This window comes from Crotalus tigris, unplaced genomic scaffold (assembly GCF_016545835.1).
Source record: "Crotalus tigris isolate CLP2741 ecotype Arizona unplaced genomic scaffold, ASM1654583v1 scf7180000021179.819088, whole genome shotgun sequence".
In the NCBI taxonomy this organism is placed as follows: domain Eukaryota; kingdom Metazoa; phylum Chordata; class Lepidosauria; order Squamata; family Viperidae; genus Crotalus; species Crotalus tigris.
Genome location: NW_024098385.1, coordinates 71,316 through 93,445, shown reverse-complemented (window position 1 = coordinate 93,445; position 22,130 = coordinate 71,316). Strand labels below are relative to the sequence as shown.

Sequence of the window (22,130 nt, the reverse complement as noted above, 5' to 3'; positions counted from 1 at the left end):
TGGCTTGCAACGATTCCCAGGGATTATATATGGTGATTTTTGATGCCTCTGGATTGGTGATTGTTCTTTTTATTTTGTTTTAATCTGAGTAACGAAGGAGGAATTTTATATCCTCCTAGTTGGTCATGATTGGAGTGGCAGATAAATCCTCATAAAATTGAGAAACACACAGTCAGTTACAGCACAGGTGTCAAACTCGTGATGTCACGTGACGTGTTGTGACATATCGTGACTTTGTTCCCATTGCCAGAAGTGGGGTGTGCGTGGTTTTGGCATGATGCATCCGGCCCTTGGGCCGGAAGTTTAACACCCCTGAGTTACAGAGAGCCAGGGTTAGCTATGTTTGAGTTTATTAAACTTAATAAAATAAATTAAATAAATCTGACATTCCCAATCTGCTGGTGCATGGTAACTACACTTCCCATGATTCCCAGCCTAAACAGTTTCCTTTTATGCCTTTATTTACCCTCAAATGAACCAAGGGTCCTGTGATGCCTTTAAGGCTAACACAGTTATTGTAACAAACACCTTTGTGAGGAGTTATTCTCAAGTGGTTGGGTGTACATACAAACACAGACAGACAGACACGCACACACACACATATAATAGGAGACGAAAATAAGCAGTTAATTCAATTGGAAATGAAACAACTACAGGTAGTCTTCAACTTACAACAGTCCGTTTAGTGACCGTGCAGAGTAATAATAGCACTGAAAAATGTGACTTATGACCATTTTCACACATACTACCATTGCAGCATCCCCACGGTCACGTGATCAAAATTTAGGCGCTTGGCAACTGGTTCATATTCATGACAGTCGCAGTGTCACATGATCCCCTTTTGTGACCTTCTGACCAGCAAAGTCAATGAGGAAGCCAGATTCACTTAATGACTGTTGTACTAATTTAACTGCTGTAGTGTTTTGCTTGACAACTGGCAAGAAAGGTCATAAAAGGTCATGAGGCAAAACTCACTTAGCAAATGTCTCAATAGCAGAAAATTTGGGGTCAATTGTGGTCGTAAGTCAAGGACTACCTGTATTTGACAAATTCATTTACAATAAAGCGGGTAGAAAGCATTTTTGTGTTGTAAAATGTGCACAGGGACAGGTCAAAAACTAAACTTCAATAGAATCATATAACATAGAATCATAGGGCTGGAAGGGACCGTGGAGGTCTTCTAGTCCAAACCCCCCCCCCCGCCCAATCTCTTCTTAAAAACTTCCAGTGTTGGAGCATTCACAGCTTCTGAAGGCAAGCTGTTACATTGGTTAATTGTTCTCACCATCAGGAATTTTTTCTTAGTTCTAGGTTGCTTCTCTCCTTGATTAGTTTCCAACCATTGTTTCTTGCCCTGCTTTCTGGTGCTTTGGAGAATAGCTTGACTCCCTCTTCTCTGTGGCACCCCTCAAATACTGGAAGTCTGCTATCATGTATCCCCCTAGTCCTTCTTTTGATTAGACTAGAGACATACCCAATTCCTGCAACTGTTCTTTGTGTTATGTCCGCCACATCCCTAATCATCTTTGTTGCTCTTTTTTGTACTCTTTCCAAAGTCTCAATATCTATTTATAAAGTGGTGGTCATTACCATTTTGCTTATTACTGCCTGTTACTGCATTCAGTTGTCTTTTAAATTTTGCCTCTACCAGGAGAAGCCTGGAATAAGTGTGTGCAATCATCCTTCACGGACCCATTCCACTGAAGCCTCTGCAAACATCCTGTGGTTGAAACCAAGTTCCACCAATAGTGAGATGCAAAGTCATTATCGTAATTCAGACCATCTGAAAAAAAAAGAAGCAAACTCTCACTTAAAAAAAAAACAAACAAAAAAAACCCCTGTAAGTCAGCAATTTCTAGCTGAACATTTCCTTTGAAGGTTTTGCTTGTTTGTTTAAGACCGACCACTCTAAGATTGGCTGCTGGCTGTTCAGGGGGGCTGGAAAGTTGGTGTCTAGCAACAAAAGTAAAAATAACAGTCATAATCTAAAGAGGATGAAGAGGTGATGGAGAACAAAGCCAAGCAGAATTTACTTGCTTGAGAGTCCCCTTAAATGGTATCAAAACCGTGGGGGGGGGGGGGGAAAGGAAGGAGGAAGGAAATCCAGCTTCAATAAAGTCATACTTAAGAACTTCTTAATCCTGTCTCCATCCTGGCTGGGGGCCAGTTGGAGCCACCTCCAGAGGTCCTGGTAGAAAATGTTGGGGCCAGAGTTATATGCAAACAAGGCCATTTGAGAGGAATAAAGTTTGCATAGTCAGATTCTGGGCCCATCCCCGGTTGGTTTTCCTTCCTTCCTGTTGCTCTTCCTTCATCCATGCATGGACCAGTTTGGGCAGGAGACAACAACAATCCAGATAGAAGCCACAAACTGTAATCAAAGCTTGCCATTCCCAGTGCCCCGTTCTTCCTGGGGTCCCTGGTAGACACATCCTTAGTGGGGACGATGGTCTGAAATTGGAGGAGGGCAACTTCTGAGGCGCCCAGAGAAGGTTCCATAGGGCAAAGCTTCCTGGAAACAGACCTCACCGAAATCACTGAACTGTTCACACATTCTGAGCGAGACCAAACAGAATTAGACACACCTCATCAAACAGCTGTCTTGCTTAGCAATGGAAATTCTGTTCCCAGCCATCAGGGATGGCCTTCATCCCCAGAGCAAAGGGTTGGGTTGCTCTGCAGCGGAAGGGAAGCGTTTACAACCACACTCACACTCTGGGTGACTTTCAATCAATGGTAATGCTATCCAGTTCTTGCACAGAGGATCTGTGGCTGTGTGTGTGTGTGTCAAAAAATTCAAAATGGCGGCTGCCACTGCCTGATCAAAGCCCCACCCCTTTTTAAACCTGCATTACAAACTATGTCAAAAGGAGTGGGGCTTTGATCGCACAGCCATGGCTGCCATCTTGACTTTTTTGACCTGCAGGCCCTCCAACCTCTTTATTCCCAGCTTTACAACCCAGCCTGAAAAACAATTTGGCAAGTTTTGCTACCAGGTGGAATTTAATGTCACCAGCTCTGACATAGGACTAATGTTCACCTGTAAATTGCTTTTAAAGCATCAACAAGGTGGTTAAATGGAGACGGAAGACTCTATTTTCTGGCTAAAATGGAAAAAAGAGGATGGAAAGCTTCCTTGTTTCATGGACTGTACATCACTGTCATAATCCATGCTGTAAACAAAAGTAAATTTTTGAGATATTGAATAGGTTTTGCCAAGCCAACAAAAAGTGTCCAACTTCACCAAGTCATCTAAAAATATCCTGTTTCTAATTTACACCAAATCAACAAACCTCCTCATTTGCTCATCCTCTCCCCAAACCACATCAGATAAAGCATTTATTCCATCCCTCAGTGGAAAGGAGCCAGCCCTGACCTGGGGGAACCCTGGGAAAAGGGGAGCCTGTCATTGGCAGTGAAGTAATGGCCGGGGGGGGGAGGGGGGGAAAAGAGCTCTATCTGCCTGTAGGCTTGTAAAGTAAGTTGTTGTGTTGGTGATCCTCAACTTATAACAAATTCATTTAGTGACCATTCAAAGTTCCAATGGCACTGCAAAAATTGACTTACGACCGTTTTTCACACTTATGACCGTTGTAGCAACCCTGTGGTGACATGGTCAAAATTCAGACACTGGCCCCCAACTCATATTTATGACGGTTGCACCATCCCAGGGTCATGTGATTTCCCCTTTTGCGGCCTTCTGACAAGCAAAGCCAGATTCGCTTAACAACCGTGTTACTAATTTAACAACTGCAGTGATTCACTTAACGACTGTGGCAAGAATGGTCGTAAAATAGGGCAAAACTCATATAACAAATTTCTCACTTAGCAACAGAAATTTTGGGCTCACTTTTGGTCATGAATGGTTACTAAATGGAGGGTTATAACTACCTGCACAGAGCTGCAGGGGATAGCTAATATCGAAGATGGAGAGTCAAGAGATTTTTTTGCCTTCCATAGCCAGCGAGAAGCCTTTTAAATCTGACCCACTATGCAATCCTGAATGCAGGTAGTCCTCAATTTATGACCATTCACTTAGTGAATATGTGAAGTTACGATGACACTGGAAAAAGTGACATACGACAGGTTCTCCTACTTACAACCATTGGAGTGTTCCCATGGTCACGTGGCTGAAACATAAGTATTTGGCAACCGACATTTATTTATGACAGTTGCAACATCCCAGGATTGCTTGATCACCATTTGTGACCTTGAGGTTGCAAGTGAGCTGATTCCCAACAACCAAAATTAATACAGAACTGTATGGTTAGCTTAGTACCCATGCCAAAGAAAGGGTCATAAAATTGGGTGCAGCGCATGATGATTTGTTTAACGACCACACCACTTAACAATGAGTTGTCTTGTGGTGAAATGGACAGGAAGGAAGGAAGGAAGGAAAGAAGGAAGGAAGGAAGGAAAAGAAAGAAAGAAAGAAAGAAAGAAAGAAAGGAACTAACTAACTTCTGGTCCCTACTGTGAGAGTAAATCAAACCCTACCTGTACCATTCCAAACTGAAAATTGTACTCAGGGTATGCGCAAAAGGACTGCAACGTTGTCCCAAATTTTCTGCCTCCAACCTTTTTAAGATTCACACTTGGCTTTTCCCCCAATCCTGTAGCAACTAAAAGAGAGCCAGGTTGGCAATCCATCCTCCAGATGCGCCACGTTTAACATGCTTTGGGAATTCTGCAGGTTTCACGTCAAGTGTGCCGAGAAGGCCTGGTGTCAGCAAAGGATGTTCTGCATGGCTGCTTCTCAACTTTAGGATGTGTGGGCATCAGTTCCCAGAATTCCCCAGCCAGCCAGGTTGTATTCAACTTTCTCTACTGCGCTAAAAAAAGTTGGGAGCCAATGCTTTTCTTTTTTCTTTTCACTTTTACTCTATACTTTTTCCTCTTTCATTTTTCCTCCCCTACTTTCCCATTACAGGTAGTCCTCAGCTTATGACCACAATTGAGCCTAAAATTTCCATTGCTAAACGAGACATTTGTTAAGTGAGCTTTGCCCCATTTTGTGACCTTCATTGCCACAGTGAATCACTGCAGTTGTTAAGTTAGTAACACAATTCTTCAGTTAATCTGACTTTCCCATTGATTTTGCATGTCAAAAAGTCGCAAAAGGGGATCACATGACCTGGGCACACTGCAACCGTCATAAATGTGAGTCAGTGTCTGAGTTTTGATCACATGACTATGGGGCTGCTACAAAGGTTGTGTGAAAAATGGTCATAAGTCACTTTTTCCAGTACTGTTGCAACTTTGAACAGTCACTAAATGAACTGTTGTAAGTCAAGGACTATCTGTATTTTCATTTTTGTGTTTTATATTTAAATAAACTAATAACATTTGAAACAAGAATTATGTTGAAATTCTCTTCTTTGAAATACATTTCAAAAGAAATAGCCTTTCCTTGAATGAGAACCACCAGGGAAAAATTACAGAAAAAAGGCTGTCTGGCACCAAGATCTGAACGGTCACCTCGGATGCCAGCCTTTTTTTAAAAACACCAACATTATAAAAAAAGAAAAAGTTCGCATCTCTATGGCCATGAAGTTGCCTTGTTCTCAGCCTGAAGGAAAGCATTTTTTTAATTAGACCATCAAGCATTTGGTTTCAATCCAGCCCCAATGAACAAGATGGTTTATTTCCTCACATGAATTTGTCTCTTGGCCTATTCCTAGGAAGTTGTTAAGGGCTATTATTACAGATTTTTATATTAATTATGAAAAAAAATTGAGGAACATTGTCTTCACTTGCACCAGAAAATGGATCCATCCACATGCGATTAATTAAACCTTCTCAGCACAAGTCAATTAGCATGCGAAACACAGCTAAGACAATGCTCCTTTTTGCTTTAAATTATCAGCTTCGGAAATGTGCATGCTTTGCACTTAAGTTAAATTCCAAGCTTGAAGCAGACCTTGATTGAAATAACTCCCAGAACTGTCTATCACCCAACAATAAATAAATAAATAAATAAATAAATAACAACAACAATATATAAATAAAAATAATAAATTAAATACATTAAAAAGAAAACAGAAACAAACAAAATATTCAAAGGCAGACTTGATGGAGCCCTGGGTCTTTTTCTGTTTTGCCGAGTTGGTGAGTGAAGGGAATAAAGCTGTTTGGCCACCCAAATCCTCAGCCCTGGCTGTGGAATTCTGGGAATTGGGGTCTGCAGATTGGGGGGCTGTGGGCATCCAGATCAGCAAGACCTGGAGTGAACACTGTTTCATAACCCAATAAGAAAAAGTTCAGAGAACAGCAACTAAGATGATCCAAGACCTGGAGACTAAAACATATGAAGAACGGCTGCAGGACTTGGGTTTGGCTAGTTTAAAGAAAAAAAGAAATAGGGGTGACATGATAGCAGTATTCCAGTATTTGAGAGGCTGCCACAAAAAAGAGGGTGTTCAAATTATTCTCCAAAGCACCAGAGGGCAGGACAAGAAACAATGATTCGAAACTGGCCAAAGAGAGAAGCAAACTGGAATTAAAGAGAAACTTCCTAACAGTGAGGACAATTAACCAGTGGAACAGCTTGCCTCCAGAAATCGCAGGCGCTCCATCACTGGAGATTTTTAAGAAGAGACTAGTCACTTGTCTGAAATGGTATATAGGTTCTCCTGCTTGAGCAGAGGGCTGGACTAGAAGACCTCCAAGGTCCCTTCCAACTCTGTTCTGTTCTGTTCTATTGCCAAGCCAGATTACTTTGTATAAGCAGTGGCACCTACTGAAAAACATCTGTCTGGGACAGAGATTATCTGCCACTTCCTCACCGCCATTTCCACAGATTACATTTTAACTTACAACAGTTAATTTAGTGACCATTCAAAGTTACCACGGCACTGAAAAAAGTGACTTATGACCATTTTTTCACACTTACAGCAATTAATGCTTAATACATGCAGAAGCATCTGAGGGTGAACGCTAGCAGTAAACATTTCGAAGACCTTTGATTGGAAGAGACCACTTTTTTTCAAAAAGCTTTTCCAAAATGAAATAAAGGAATGGGAGGTGTCAAGGCAAACATTTACTTTGAGTTCATTTAACTTATATAGCTGTTCACTTGGTGACCATCTGAAGTCACAACAGCACTGAAAAAAGTGACTTATGACCAGTCCTCACACTTATGAACACTGCAGCATCACTATGGCCATGTGACCAAAATTTAGTATTTGGCAACTGGCATATATTTATTTTTAAAACTCTTACTATAATTACATTACATGCATTTCTTAAACATATACATTTGTGCTTGAATTTTGCATAATGTATATGATTTTTGCAAATAATATTCCTTGGTAAAATGCACCTGGATACATTACTTTTATGAATAACAGGATTTTTATTCAGCTTCTAACCCAGTGTTTATCAATCTTAGCAACTGAGAGTGTGAACTCCCTAATTTCCCCAGGCAGTCAGGTTGAAATCCATACCTCCCTCAATTTCTGAGATTGAAAACCCCAGCTTTAACTCAATGAAAATGCTTTATTGTGGATTCTGAGTGATAAATTTTGGGTTTGAAAAGGAGAAGTGAGGATTGGAGAGGATCCCAATTCAGTTCCAATGATATAAATTCCTCCCCATTTTCAGATCAAGGATTGCATTATCAGACAACATTAAGAATGAACGTTCTGCCCCAAAGGTAAAGAACTTAGCAAGATGGTTATTATGACCATTTTTGTTTATCCCTTGCAACTGATACAGCTTATCTGAAACAATAACCCTCCAACACATACAAAAATGCTCTAAATTCCACAGGTTTGCATATGAACATTCAGCATTTAAACTGGGGTTGATCTATCTACCAATTAGAGAGTGCAACATGGCTGCCTGTAGCAGAAGGGGGTCAAAAAAGTCAAGATGGTTGTCAGAACTGTCACCTCACAGTGGCAGCCACGACACCCCAAATTTCGGATATCCTTCCTGAGAAATGCCCTCAGACTGCAATCCCAATCAAAAACTAACTGGGAACATGGAACATTCTATTCTTACAAATTAATTTTCAAAAAAGGACTTTGCTGCAAGACTACATTGGGTAGTCCTCAACTTATGACATTTGAAGTTATGACGGCACTGAATAAAGTGACTTATGACTGATCCTCGCACTTACAACTGTCGCAGCACCTTAATGGTCATGTGAACGAAATTTGGACATAAGGGCGTGCATTTCCAGGGTCACGTGATCCCCATTTGCCACCTTCCCAGAGGCTTCCGACAAACAAGGTCAATGGAGAGAACCGGATTCACTTAACAACTGCATGATTTGCTTTGTGACCATGGTGATTCAATTAACAAATGTGTTAATTGAATCACTTTTTTTTTGCACAAAAAAAGGTTGCACAACGGAACACGGCTCACTTAATGACCACATTGCTTACAGCGAAAGTTCCAGTTCCAAATGTGGTTATAAGTAGAGAACTATCTGTAAAGCTAAAGGTCTTTTTCCCAAAAGGCCGCTGGACTTTCTTGGTTGTTTTCTTGAAAACGTTTTGCTTCTCATCCAAGAAGCTTCTTCAGTTCTGAAGTTCATGAACTGAAGAAGCAAAATGTTTTCACAGAAAAAAACCAAGAAAGCCCAGTGGCCTTTTGGAAAAAGCACCTTTGGGACATCCGTGAGACCCAGAGAAGTTTACCTGTAAAACCCTTTACTATAGTCCTCGACTTAAAACAGTTCACTTAGTAACCATTCAAAGTCACAATGGCACTAAAAAAAAGTGACTTATGACCATTTTTCACACTTTTGACCATTGAAGCATCCCCAGGATCACATGATTTACATTTGGATGCTTGGCATTTATGACGGTTGCAGTGTCCTGGGGGTCATATGATCTCCTTTTGTGACTTTCTGACAAGCAAAGTCAATGGGGAAGCCAGATTCACTTAATAACCATGTTACTCACTTAAGAACTGCAGTGGTCACTTAATGACTGTGGCAAGAAAGGTCGTAAAATGGGGCAAAAATCACTTAACAACTATCTCACTTGGGTCAATTGTGGTTGTAAATTGAGAACTAATCTGTATTAAGGCTAACCAGCATCCTGGCCCTTCTCATATAATATGCATCCAGTGTTGTAGCCATAGAGAACCTTCTGCATGACCTTTGGAGGTCCTCCTCCTCCTCCTCCTCTGTGTGCAAGCTTCCCCTGCCAGCCAGCCATGCGTGTGCATGATGCTGCCCTCTCCCACCTCCCGCTTTGACTTCAGCCCCCTCCCCTAAGGTCAATGTCCTGTCTCCAGCCTCAGGCTGTGCAAACAACCCGGCCAGAACGATAAGATATGGAGAGGGTTTTTCCTGTCCATCTCCAAAAACCAGGAGTTCAGGAACCCTCCTGGGACCGGAGAGTGGACCCCTTCCATCTGCCTTAGCCAGAAACCCTCCAGAGCACGTGTGAAAGCCCCCTTCCCTTCTTCTGCCCACTTAGGGAAGGAGCTGCAGCCTTATCTGCATTGGGCCCCCACTGGCTTCCCTGTAAGAAAAGGAAAAGGCGCCTCGTGGAGCATCTTCCCTTCCGTGCTTTTGCACCCCTCCTTCTCGGCCTCTCCCCCCAGGATCTCTGGAGCCACCTCCTTCTGCACCGAATTAATCTGAGGCTTTGGACAAGGGCCAAGCCTGCCCCCCCCCCCAATCTATGCAGTGCCAGAGCAAATAAGATTAGCAAGGGATGGGATTTGTTTGGTTCGGTTCCCCTTTGCAATTACCAAGCTCTTCCTCTGAGAAAAAGCATCTTCAGGCCAGGCTTGGAATTGCGGGGGGGGGGGGGGGTGTCCCACCATAGGGAACCAGAGAGAAAATGAAAAAAGCAGACGGGCAGTGCAAGAGCCATGCTGGAATCAGGATTTGCAGCAGCCTCTTAGATGTCTTTGGAGAATCTGGAAGGTGGCAGAATCAGGCCTTAGGGAAGCCCACAGATCTGTTGGTCCCCTTCCTTCCTTCCTTCCTTCCTTCCTTCCTTCCTTCCTTCCTTCCTTCCTTCCTTCCTTCCCTTTTCTCCCTCCCTCCCTCTCTTCAGCCTGCCCTATCCTCTCTATACAGGCTGGAGAATTCTGGGAGTTGAAGTCCACGCATCTTAAAGTTGTTGAAGTTGAAAAGCACTGGCTAGATCAAGTTGCATTGCATCTTTAAAGGAATAAACATCTCTGAAATCTCAGGTGGTGCAGCTGAGCCAGGAACTTTTCTCCTTTTCTCTGGAGCTGAGACATAAAAAGCGAGCAAGAAGATTAGGGATTTCCCTGGGCTCATACTTCAGAGCAAGCCATGGTTTGCTTCAACAATGATTCATTGAACCATTATTGCTTGGATTAATGCATAATACTGAAACATAAACTTTGATTTGCAAAACACCTAACAACAGGAAGTCTAAACCAAACCAGTTGGGGAAAGAGAAATCTGCAAGAATAGACCAAGATACAGTATATATATAATATATAAATTAGGAAGGAAGGAGGGAGGGAGAAAGGGATGATTTAAGCTGCTAATCTCTGCTACCTGAAAAATCCATACATGGTGCCCAATGCTTGTGTCATTTCTGTCTGTCCTCCTTAACAGCGCTGCCCGATCAAGCCAATATGGCCTTCCGTCTGCTGCCCCCCCCCCCCCCAACTTCAGGCTGTCCCAAAGCAGCCGCTGACCCTGTGGCTCCTTTCAGTCATCCCAGACCAGACCTGTCATTTAATTCATCTTAATTCAACACAGCTAATGTGATTCCCACCCTTTTGCTCCCTGCGACATAAAAATGACACCAGCGGCCACTCTCCCTGTTAGAGAGCCTGCAGGAATTTCATAGGTCATGTGCATCTGGAAGAAAGCCAAGGGAGGCACCTCCAGGGCTGATGATCACCCAATCCTCCAGGCCTTCTGTCTTTAGAGATTTTCAGTCATCCAGGTCAGAGCTGTCCCAAAGGTACTTTTCCAAAAGGCAACTGGACTTTTCCTTGAAGACGTTTCACTTCTCATCCAAGAAGCTTCTTCAGTTGTGACTGAACGGTGGAGAATGGAAGGATTTAAATCAGAACGGAAGAAGCTTCTTCTTGGAATGAGAAGTGAAACGTCTTCAAATAAAAAAACAAGTCCAGGTGCCTTTTGAAAAAGTGCTTCTGGGACCACATGCCTTTGGGTTCTTGGTTCTTGCAAGAGGCCTCTGCAGCCCCCTTTCTCAGATCCGCCTGCCCCCGAGACTGGGGTGTGTGGTGGGAATGCAGCCCTGCTTCTTGGTGACCTTCTCTGCACGGCACCACTTTGCTGGGGCCCTCCCGTCCCTTTCCCATGCCAGTGAGAGATTTGCTTGGTGCCAGCGAGTTCTTTGTCCCCAGTGCAATTGAAACCACTTCTCCCAGATAAACACGAATTTGTTTAACTCCGTCTGTTGATAAGTCCCAGTAAGACCTGATAATGTGGCTGATCGGATGTTGTACAGACGAAGGAATCAGACACACTGGCTGCAGCTTTTTCCCTTTCAAAGCAGAATTGTTTAGAAAAGAGGCAGCTGAGGCAAAGCATCAAATGCAGCCCGGAATGCGCTCACCCAGTCTCAGAAAAGGGTTCAGGCACACACAAACAGAAACACACACACACTCGGGCAGCCCCAGGGACATGGGCCAGTGGCAATACTGTAATCCTCAATTTACTAGTTTTTTTAGTTATCGTACAAAATTACAACAGAACTTATGACCGTTTTTCACATGACCATTGCAGCATCCTTACGATCACATGATTTACATTTGGATGCTTGACAACTGGCTCATATTTATGATGGTCGGAGGGTGTCAGGGTCATGTGATTTTGCAACTTTTTGACAAGCAAAATCAATGGGGAAGCCAGATTCACTTAAGAACCACATTACTAACTTAACAACTGCAGTAATTCACTTAACAACTGTGGCAAGAAAGATCATAAAATGGAGCAAAACTCACTTAACAACTGTCTCGCTTAGCAACAGAAATTTTGGGCTCAGTTCAGTGTTGTATCAACATTGCCACTGTGATGCTTTTTAATCTCTACCTTTGTGGTTTGCAAATTATGATCCCAAAAGAGCTTGTGATGGAAACCCACCCCATCCTGGTCCATTCAACAAAGCAGACTGAATCAAACCAGGGTTTAAAGCTTGGGGCACACCCACCTGTGTGAAGGGACACATTTGGGGGAAATGTCCAGTCTAAATGCAAGGCCGCCCTTGAGGCTGGCAAGGGCCTCTGCTTGTGCCCTGCAGTAGGCAGAGCTGGCAGGACTCAACCATCCTGCGGAGAGTCGCGATGGGCATGCAAGTTGCAATTTGTTGATAAGTTCACCTTGGTAATGAATCAGGCAAATAGGAATTCACCGCATGGAGACAAGAGTCTAGAGCTGTTAAGTCCGAAGGGAAATGGAGATAGAGCTGCCTCTGCCTTGGCTGGGGCTCTCTTTCAGTGTTTATTGTTTTCCCTTTTCAAAAAACGCCATTTCTGCTTATTCTAGCTGTTTATTTTTATCCAGTTTTATTTTGCAAAACTGGGCAGGGGACTGTTTTTAAATAAACATGACTTTTTTTTTAGCTATTAAGAATGGAATTGTTCTGGGTTTTGTTTTATGTTTTGATGAGCTCTCTCTCTTTCTCTCTCTCTCTCTCTCTCTCTTAAAAAAACCCAAATAAAACTAAAATATGCAACATACAAGGAGGAATTGTCATACAGCCATTCTGCAAAAATAAAAGAACATGAGAGCATTTCCCCCCTCTGCTGGAAAGAATTGTCAGCGTTAAGTTTCCTTTCTACCATTAATCCAATTATTTAGAGATTTGGGGTGCTGCCCTTTACACAAGAAATGTTGGGGGTGGGAGAATGCAAACGGGGTCTCATTGTGTGGGAGAGGTGGTTGTGGCATGGGACTGTCTGCAGGTACTCCTGGGAGCAGGCTGGATATCCTACCTGGTTTTGTCTTTGTAAAGATTCAATCCTTTTAAATTTTTAATAAAATGAAATAGGAAGCTGATCATTTTAAAACGGATTGATTATGTACTACCAAGTCAGTGTTGACTCTTAAAGACTTCCAGGACCATCTCTTCTCACCTTGGCTGTTCAAATCTTCCAACAATGACCCCATCGCTTCTCTGAGTCCATCTTTCCCCCTTTCTCCCCATCATCCTTTTCTCTTTCCTTCCATTCTTCCCAGTACTATGGTCTCCTCAAGGGAGCTAGGTCTTTGCATTGGTTGATTGACTGATTGGTTTTAAACAACCTCAGTTTTAAATACCCACAGAGACAGACTTTCTCCAGGATAATTTGCCTTCAATTCTGCCAATGATATACCCATTGCTGATATTTGTTCAACAAACTTCCTAAGGCTATTTAGGTAAGAGAATAGAAGGGGAACGCATCACATTTGCAGGCAACCCTACACTGACAGGAATAGCCAATACACCAGAAGAGAGGCTCAAGATCCAGGTGGATTTCAACAGACTGTGAAAAGGGATCTAGGTGTCCGTCCCCTCCGACTCTGTTATTCTGTTATATAACTCAGTCTGTCCACCTTGCTGGTGATCATTCTCTTCTTCTCTTCCCCTTTTCCTACTTGCCTCAGATGGATAGCAGGGATAGTTTTTATGCCTTGGGTGACCCTACTGGGATTACTGTATATACACTTGTGAATACACCAGGCATTCTTTGTTTATCCCTTCCAGGAACATTCCCACACCTATGATAAAGCAACAGAGGGGGACATGTGGAGGCATGCAACATTATTTTTCACAGTTAGAAAGCTTCTAGCACCAACTTTATTTCCCAAATTCATCTGGAACCCAAATAAGCCCCGCTATAAGCTGCTCTGACTTGAAGCCATCGATAATGCTGCAAATTTGGCATAAAGAAGAATGAGGATGGGTGAGGGAGTCCTCAAAAGATATGCAAGCTTTGGAGTTCACCAGAATTCTTCATCAGGCAAGAAGTGGTGATAAGGAAGCAGCAAAGTCCAAAAACTAGGCCAGATGTAAATGATTTCTTTTTAAGTTCAAGAATGACGTCTGGGACAGAATGAAATGTCAATGTTGGCATCACACGATGCCTACTTTCCAAGGAGACAGGAAATGGTGTCTCCTTTCCATCTCTGAAAACAGGAAGTCCATAATCCCTGCACTGAGAGGGATTATGATAGCCATCAAATATCTCACAGAAAGACGCCAAGAACTGTTTTCTCCTGATTCCAGTGTTCAGGATACAAAACTATGGATCTAAATGACAGGAAGACAGATTCCAATGCAATGTTAGAAAAAACTTCTTAGGATGACAATCAGTTGCCCAAATGAAGTCCTTCATTAGAGAGCTCTCTGTGCAGGATAATTTATTTTCTATTTCAGAATGGAGCTGGAAGGGACCTTGGAGGTTTTCTAGTCCAACCCCTTGCTTAAGCAGGAGGCCCTATACCATTCCAGACAGCTGGCTGTCCAGTCTCTTCTTCTTAACAGCCTCCAGTATTGGGGCACCCACAACTTCTGGAGGGAAGTCATTCCACTGGTTAATTGTTCTCAATGTTAGGAAGTTTCTCCTTATTTCCAGGTTGCTTCTCTCCTTGATGAGTTTCCATTAGTTGTTTCTTGTCCTGCCTTTAGGTGCTTTGGAAAAATTTAATCTGGATTCCTACATTGAGCAAGTCTTAGTAGGCTCAATAATGTAACTAACTCTTGGATTTTATGAAGGATTCTGTGGCTTATACCATGAATTTGGGATAATTCCTGAATATTAAACAGATCATTGCAAAATGAATACAGGTAATTCTCATTTAGCAACCACAATTGAGTTCAGCAACTTGATCATGAGGTGAAGTGGTCAATAAGTGAAATCATGCCTGTGCTTATTGTCTGATTTCAGCTTGACTTTACAGACCTGCAAAGCTCATAAATGCCAGAATTGTTTATAAAGTTGTTTTTTTATCATTGTTGTAACTGCAAACAGTCACTGTCCAAGGTAGTTACTAAACAAAAACTACTGGTTATGTCTCAAAATAAATGACACCAAATAATATTTCTCTCCTACTCAGCAAAGTGCATCCTATCCACTTTATTTATATTTTATTTAATTATTGCATTCTTATACCACCTTATTTTATAAGTAACTCACCAAAGACAGTAGCCTTCCACAATGTATATTATTAAAAAGGACTCCGGGTGACATGATAGGACTGTTCCAACAAAGAAGTGGGGGTCAACTTATTTTCCAAAGCACCAGAGGGCAGGACAAGAAACAATGGATGGAAACTAACCAAGAAGAAAAGCAGCCTAGAATTAAGGAGAAATTTCCTGGTGGTGAGAACAATTAACCAGTGGAACAGCTTATCTTCAGAAACTGTGGGTGCTCCATCACTGGAGGCTTTCAAGAACAGACTGGACAATCATCTGTCTGAAATGGTATAGGGTCTCCTGCCTGAGCAGGGTGTTGGATTAGAAGACCTCCATGGTACCTTCCAACCAACAGCCTGTTTTATTATTTCCTATTTGGGGGCGGCGTTGGCGTTATTTTATTTGGTTGTATTTTAACTGTGGGCAAGCAACTTAGAGATGTCTGTGTAATATCAACACCTGTATGATTCTATCAGGTGCAAAAAAGAATTAAGACCAAAAGCTCAACATCGAAATCCAATCCTTAAGGAGAAAAAAATACAGGGTTGTGAATTTGCGTCCAATTTTGCTGTCGCTGCACCGGATGCTCATGTTTTAAAGTCTACTTTGTTGGAGAAAATAGAGGAGGAAGGGGCTGGCTGAGTGCTGAATCGTTGCCTGGGGCGTTGTGTCGATGTCAGTGATACCAACTAAGCCTCAAAGTATCTGTTGATTACCAAGTGTGATTAACCAATTAATAGCTTGATTACAGACTAAATATACAGCTCTGGTTAATTGGTGCTGGTAGCCTACTGGTATCTTGCCTTAAGCCCTCTCCCAGGCTCCAAGTTAATAAATTATTGTTCACTTCTAAGGACTTCTATTTTTAAAACCAGCCACTTTTACACATTTACTTGCTGTTTACAAATGTGAACTGAAGCCTCAGAAGCTCCAAAAGGATAAAGAGAAGGATGCCAAATGGAGCTGTCAATTAATTTCTCTTGATGGTGCTACTCTCCTTTTCTTTTTTTAAAAGAAGAGTAATTGAAGGCAAACCTAACTACAGAAATTTAAAATATCAGCTTTGGGATTTTCAACCACTCTGGATTACAGCCATCTTTAAGCTGCCTATCGCTGACACAACAAATCACGAAGATTGTTTTCAGGGGAGGCAACAGCTCCACAATTAATGAGCCTTAATTATGCTCATTCTTGATTATGCAGGATCTAACATTTCTTACCGCACGGGTTAACCTGCTTAACCAAGGAAGACCACCTAGGCCACATTAAGTGCTATGTGAATGCTCACCAACTACAGGCAGCTTGTGTACATTCCATTTTCAGGACTAGAATCCTTGCCTCCATCAAATAGACTGTCATCCATCCAAAATGCATGGAATAATATCTAAATGACCATAAAACAGTTATTTTTGACTGCAGAGACTCAACAGGACGCACCCTGATAAATGTTCTGGTGCTGCCATCTTGTGGCCCCAGTCAAGCATTCCACTTTCAAAACTACAAGACCTCCAAGGGACTTCCAACTCTTGTTATTCTATCCTACAACCAGAGCTGTTTCCAACAACATCTTCAGGGGGACTCAAAAAAGCCAAGATGGCAGTTGTGATCAAATGTGCATAAAAAGAGCAGGGTTTTGGGCCCACCTCCACCACCACCACTCCCATTTCCAGAAATCTGCACACAGGAAAATCAAAGCACTATAGTCTGTGTCAGGAGTGGGCAACTATGGCCTCTATAAAACCTGTGGACTTCAACTCCCAAAATTCCTGAGCCAGCCAGAGTTGAAATCTACAGGTCATAAAAAGACCATAGTTGGCCACTCTGCTATATGTAGAACTTTACACTGAATAGTTGGTTTGGCATCAGGATAAGGCAGTAGCCCATTTGGGAGGATAGAATGGATGTCAGCTGATTCATTCACACACCATTGCAAATTTATTTTATGTTGCATCATGTGCTTGGCTGCTTTGTAGAGGACAAAATATCATATATGTCATCTGAAACAAGAGTTGTTCTGATTCAAGAGTTTCTATGATGCTAACCTACCAGCAATATTAAACTAACACAGTGGTTAAAAGTTTTGCTTGGCTAGTAAACAGGATACTGGTTCAAATCTCATTAGAAAAGTTTTCCTTCCTTTCCCCCCCCCCGCCTCCCTTCCTTTCTTTCTTTCTTTCTTCCCTCCCCCCTCCCTCCCTCTGTCTTCTTTCCTTCCTCTCTCCCTCCCTCCCTTCTCTTTTCCTAGTTATTTGAGGGCTTTTTTCAAGGAGAAAATGCAAAATTCCAGCATTTATTTCTCCAGTCACTTGAATGAAAATAACTATTTTTACAAGTTTCTGATGAATGTCAAAACAGCAACCTCTTCTCTTTGCATTTTAATTTATTACCTATATAAAAATAAATTAGTATATATCAACCAGTGGTGGGATTCAGCCAGTTCGCACCAGTTCAGCAGACCCGGTAGCTAATTTTTTGTTGTCCAGGCCCAGAATGGACTTCCAGAAGTGGCATCCACACAGAGAACCAGTTTCATCTATCTGAATCCCACCACTGATATCAACTTTCTATGGATTTATTTTTATGTTTATTTACGTGTGAGCATTTGCACATATACTATAGGCATATATAAACTTCCTCTTACAGGGAGAAGTAATTGGTTTTCCCAGAGTAGAAAAGTGGATGGCACAGCAGCAACAAGAGGATGCTGAAGATTTGGTCAGGATTGAGTATGCTGCAAATTGTTGCCGAAGTCTACACAGGATTCTCTTAAATATACTTTATATTCAAGCCTGCTTGAGCATAAGAGAAAGAGCATAAATTTTAAATGTGTATATCAGGGGTGTCCAACCTTGGTAACTTTAAGACCTTTGGACTTCAACTCCCAGAATTCCCCAGTCAGCACGATATATGTATATATACATACATAGGCTCCCGATGCTTTTTGCATTAATGGCAAGGTAAGCATAAAATGTAAAATAAAGAAAAAAAAACCTGTGGAGGTTCCAAAATAAGATATATTACTTTTGCAAGCAAAAGCTTGAAATTGCTTGATATTTTTGGTCAAGGGGTACTTCCCAAAAGCGGATTGTTCCCAATTCCAAGATTTGGCTGGATCACCATCACAGTAAAAGGAATCTCTATAGAAATCACATCCCAATAGGATTCAGAAATGCTCAGGTTTTCCTTGAATTACCTTAATTTCATTAATAAAAGAAGAGAGGCCATTTTTGCTGCATCTCTCATCTGCTTTTTGTTATCAGAGCAGTGAGGAGCTTCTGAGCTTTTGACAGCTTTCCTTCGATGGGGAAGGAAGCATCCATCAAGGGCAGTTATGGTTGTCCCCAGGAGCTGTTTTTCAATAGGCATAAACGTAGCATCTGTTAACAGGAGCTAGCAAGCAGGACCTCTGCTCTTTATTTATCAAAAACTGATGGACTAACTAAAATAAAATCATATAATGGGGTCAGTAGGGGGGTTTCTGTAGTCAGAAACCTTCGGCTCATACCACTCCAATAACAGTCACCATAAATTTCAGGAAAGCAAGATGCAGAGGTTGCAAAATTAGGAGGGACAGCTACTACTTTAGAAGACCGAAGTAAAATTTGAAACAATCTGGGCAGGTTAGACAAAAAGAGACCAAAGATAATGTTTACAGAAGCAAATGCAAATCTTTCATTCAGGCAACTGAAATCAAACACAAGAGTATAAGAACAGGAATTCCAAGCTCTGGCAGATCTTTAACTGTAATCAATTATAAGCTGACTATTTGGAAGCAGCATGATAACGGCAAACAATTTTAGCCTGTTAATAATAAAATTACTGCCTGCAAAAGAGTAGTAGGATTCAAAAATTTTGCATTGATGGATTCCAGCTCAGTCCTACCCAGTTCTGTGTAACATGCTTTAAGGATCCAGATAATAAATTGATTCATATACGACAGCAGTCCCCAACCTTTCTGGCAGCAGGAATCGGTTTTGTGGAAGAAAATTTTTCACAGGTGTGTGTGTGTGTGTGTGTGTGTGTGTGTGTGTGTGTGATTTTGCATGCAACCTATATCCCATGCATGCACAAATGAAGCTTCACTTGCTCGCCTGCTTGTGCGGCTTGGTTGCTAACAGGCCACTGATAGGTATCAGTCCGCAGCCCGGAGGTCGATATACCAAGTTGCTTGGGGAAGGAGACACAAAACTGTATAAGGAGACTAAATCCATTTAGCCTTGAGAAGACTGACAAGGAAAGAGATACGACAGCATTTTTCTGAGTGTTGAGAGAAACTTAACAGTTAAGAGCAGTTGGATGGTGCAAGCATCCAAGGCAGGTATCAGAGATGGATTCAAGTGCAGGCTACACAATCTGCAAAAGTCAACAGTTTACTCAGTGCCAGGGCTTCAATGATAGTTCCAATTCCATGAAAAATTAGCCTCCAAAAACTTGGTTTAATGAAGGTTCCATTAGTGATGCTCCTAGTGGCAGAACAAAAGTGGTCTCTCATTTTGAGACATTGCTTATTATTAAGTGACCTACAGCCCAGCACCACTTTCAGAGAATTTCCCATACCTAGACATGTTAGTGGAAACTGCTGAGCAAAGTCCTGTGAGGACACACTTAATTATACACAACATGGAACGCCAGAGAAGAGAGAAGCTATATATGTTTATTTAGCAAATATATACGCCACCCAATCCTTGGTGGCTCATAAAATACATTTCAATGAGGCAGTACTAAAATTCCCAACAATTCCAAAGCTATTAAAAACCAACTTCACCATTATGGCTGTGCACAAAAATGTAGTTTCCTACCAAATTCAAAGGCACGGGGTCTAAGGAATGCCACCAAAATCATATTCCTGCAGCTCGATAGAATCAGAACATGGAACATTTTCTTGGCCCCAGGATTTGGCTCAAACAAAAATCTGGAAGGTTTCTTGGTCAAAGATGGTGGGCTTTCCATCATTCAGCTCTTCTCTGGCCTGTAGACCAGTCTGCTCATTAATCTTCCCCTCCTCTCCTTAGTGACCATCACTGCTTGTGTCCTTGACTTTCTTGCCCCTCTCCCTCCCACCCTAAAACCTTCAGCCTAGCACACACATTTTGGTCCAAAGTTCAAGTTGCAACTTGCATATATAGTTTGCCTATGTGACATTTTGCTGAAAATTTTGATCTACCTGCTCTTCTTTCCTTGACCTGTTCTCCATACTATTGCCTCAATTGACGTTCTCCTTTCTTCTCAACCTAGAGGCATGTCCACTTTGGGTCCAGACTGCCTGTTCTGTGCACAGAACCTTTTGCATAACCTCACCATCAGGAATGGGGAATTCAAAAAAGTCAAGGCTTCTAAATGTAGTGTTGCAGAAAATGGTTAAGAATATCTTAGAGTGCAGAAAGAATAAATCGTTTCCTATTAGATGAAATAAAATCAGACTGCTTCTTCAAAGCACTAATAATCAATAAGACCCATTGAAACAATTGAAGACACCACTCCCAAAATACCCTCCTTTACAGGGGTGGCCACCTTTCCTTCACCAGGCATCTCATGGCTAGCCAACTCAAATCAGCTTTTCAATCAATATTGGATCCATTAATTCAATTCCAAGAGTTTATACCTGTGCTTCTCAATCTTGGCAATTCAATGTGCACAAAAGTATGGCTGGCTGGGGAATTCTGGGATCTGTAGTCTACACATCTTAGAATTGCTAAGGTTGAAAACCCCTGGTTTACATAGACCTTATATTTATTTTATGCTAATATGCTGGTCTACATGGAATTCAACAACTAGACAAAGGAGGGACGAGTGGAAGAGCACTCCCCAATGATAGAATTAGAGAAAGAAATCTATAAGTTCTTTTTCTGAACTAGGACTTTGTATGACCATCAACCTTTCTTTGGCGGATCTCTATCTTGTCTTATGCAGCCCAAAATTATTCTCGAGGTCAGCAAAGACGTATATAAATGACCTTTCTGAAATATTAAAAAGTAATAACTAAAAAGAAGCCAACAGCAGAGCTGAAAGCTTCATCCTAACCCAATTCTTCAGCCTACAACAAAGTTAGTTAGTTTGAGGGCATTGGAACTGTTGGTATCGTGTCTTTCAAATTCCCTTTCTCAAGAGAAGGGATAAAGAGGTCTGCATTCCAATTTAGGCTTCTGAAATTTCTATGTTGCGAAGTTCCACAAATTTGTAGAACTCCATCAGTCTGAATTTTGAACTGAATAATTGGCAGGAATAACTGAGTAATTTGGCTGGAGGCTCACCTTTTTCTGGGCCATTTATTAAGAAGGCCTTTCAAAGGTACTGGATTAGAAGCTAGTAATCAGGGGTCTCCAAATTTGGCAATTTGTGGGCTTCAACTCCCAGAATTCCCCAGCCAGCATGGAGAAGTCTTAAAGTTTCCAAGTTTGCAGACTGAGATTTTTGGAAATTAGGTATGCCTGATTAATTCATTTTTACAGCCAGCTCATGATCATCTTTTAATCTATTCCTACTTCCTTACAGATGCTCCCTGGCTTCCCCCATTCTGATATACTACGGATAAAAACAGTTCTGATGGCTTCCCTCCAGAGAAGGACAACCTCTTGCATCCCATGCCAGCGTGGACAAAGCATTCATTGGTCAGAAATAATACGCAGCATAGCCAGTACAAGCTCCTGGATGGCACAGGACTGGGACGTTTGCTGCAGCTACTACATCATATTAACAGAAGACGTGATCCTCCAGCTCAAGATTCTGCTCTCCACTAAAATGCACTTTTGCCTTCAACCTGTCCTCGGCTAGAGAAGTTCAACGCATGCAGCAAGCACAATGAAACTCTTTCTGGGTGAATAAAAGAATCACAATTTGCCTATGTTTAGATGAACTCCACCTGAGAGCACCCAGAAAGAATGACAAAATGCTTCTCTTTGTTGCCACAGATCTCGGTGTCATCCAGTGAATCTGTAGAACAAAAAGCAATGGTAACAAAAATGGGGGGGGGGACTCAGAAAATATTTTAATTGCCTTGGATTGGACGCTTATTTATGAGGGCTCCTTCATGCTTAC

At 41.9% G+C, this 22,130-nt stretch overlaps 1 protein-coding gene across 2 annotated transcripts in view; it reads right to left on the bottom strand.

Moving 5' to 3' along the window:
* Positions 1–1,460: 1,460 nt before the first annotated feature.
* ZWILCH (zwilch kinetochore protein) overlaps positions 1,461–22,130 on the bottom strand; it is a 37,325-nt gene continuing 16,655 nt past the window's right edge. The window contains exon 18 of one of the 2 annotated variants that reach the window (XM_039369623.1): positions 1,461–1,783. In XM_039369623.1, the coding sequence (XP_039225557.1) occupies positions 1,632–1,783 (152 nt within the window). In that variant the 3' untranslated portion in view covers positions 1,461–1,631. Of the gene's footprint in view, positions 1,784–19,729; positions 22,026–22,130 lie in introns of those variants that run through there. The other variant, XM_039369624.1, reaches the window with a different exon arrangement.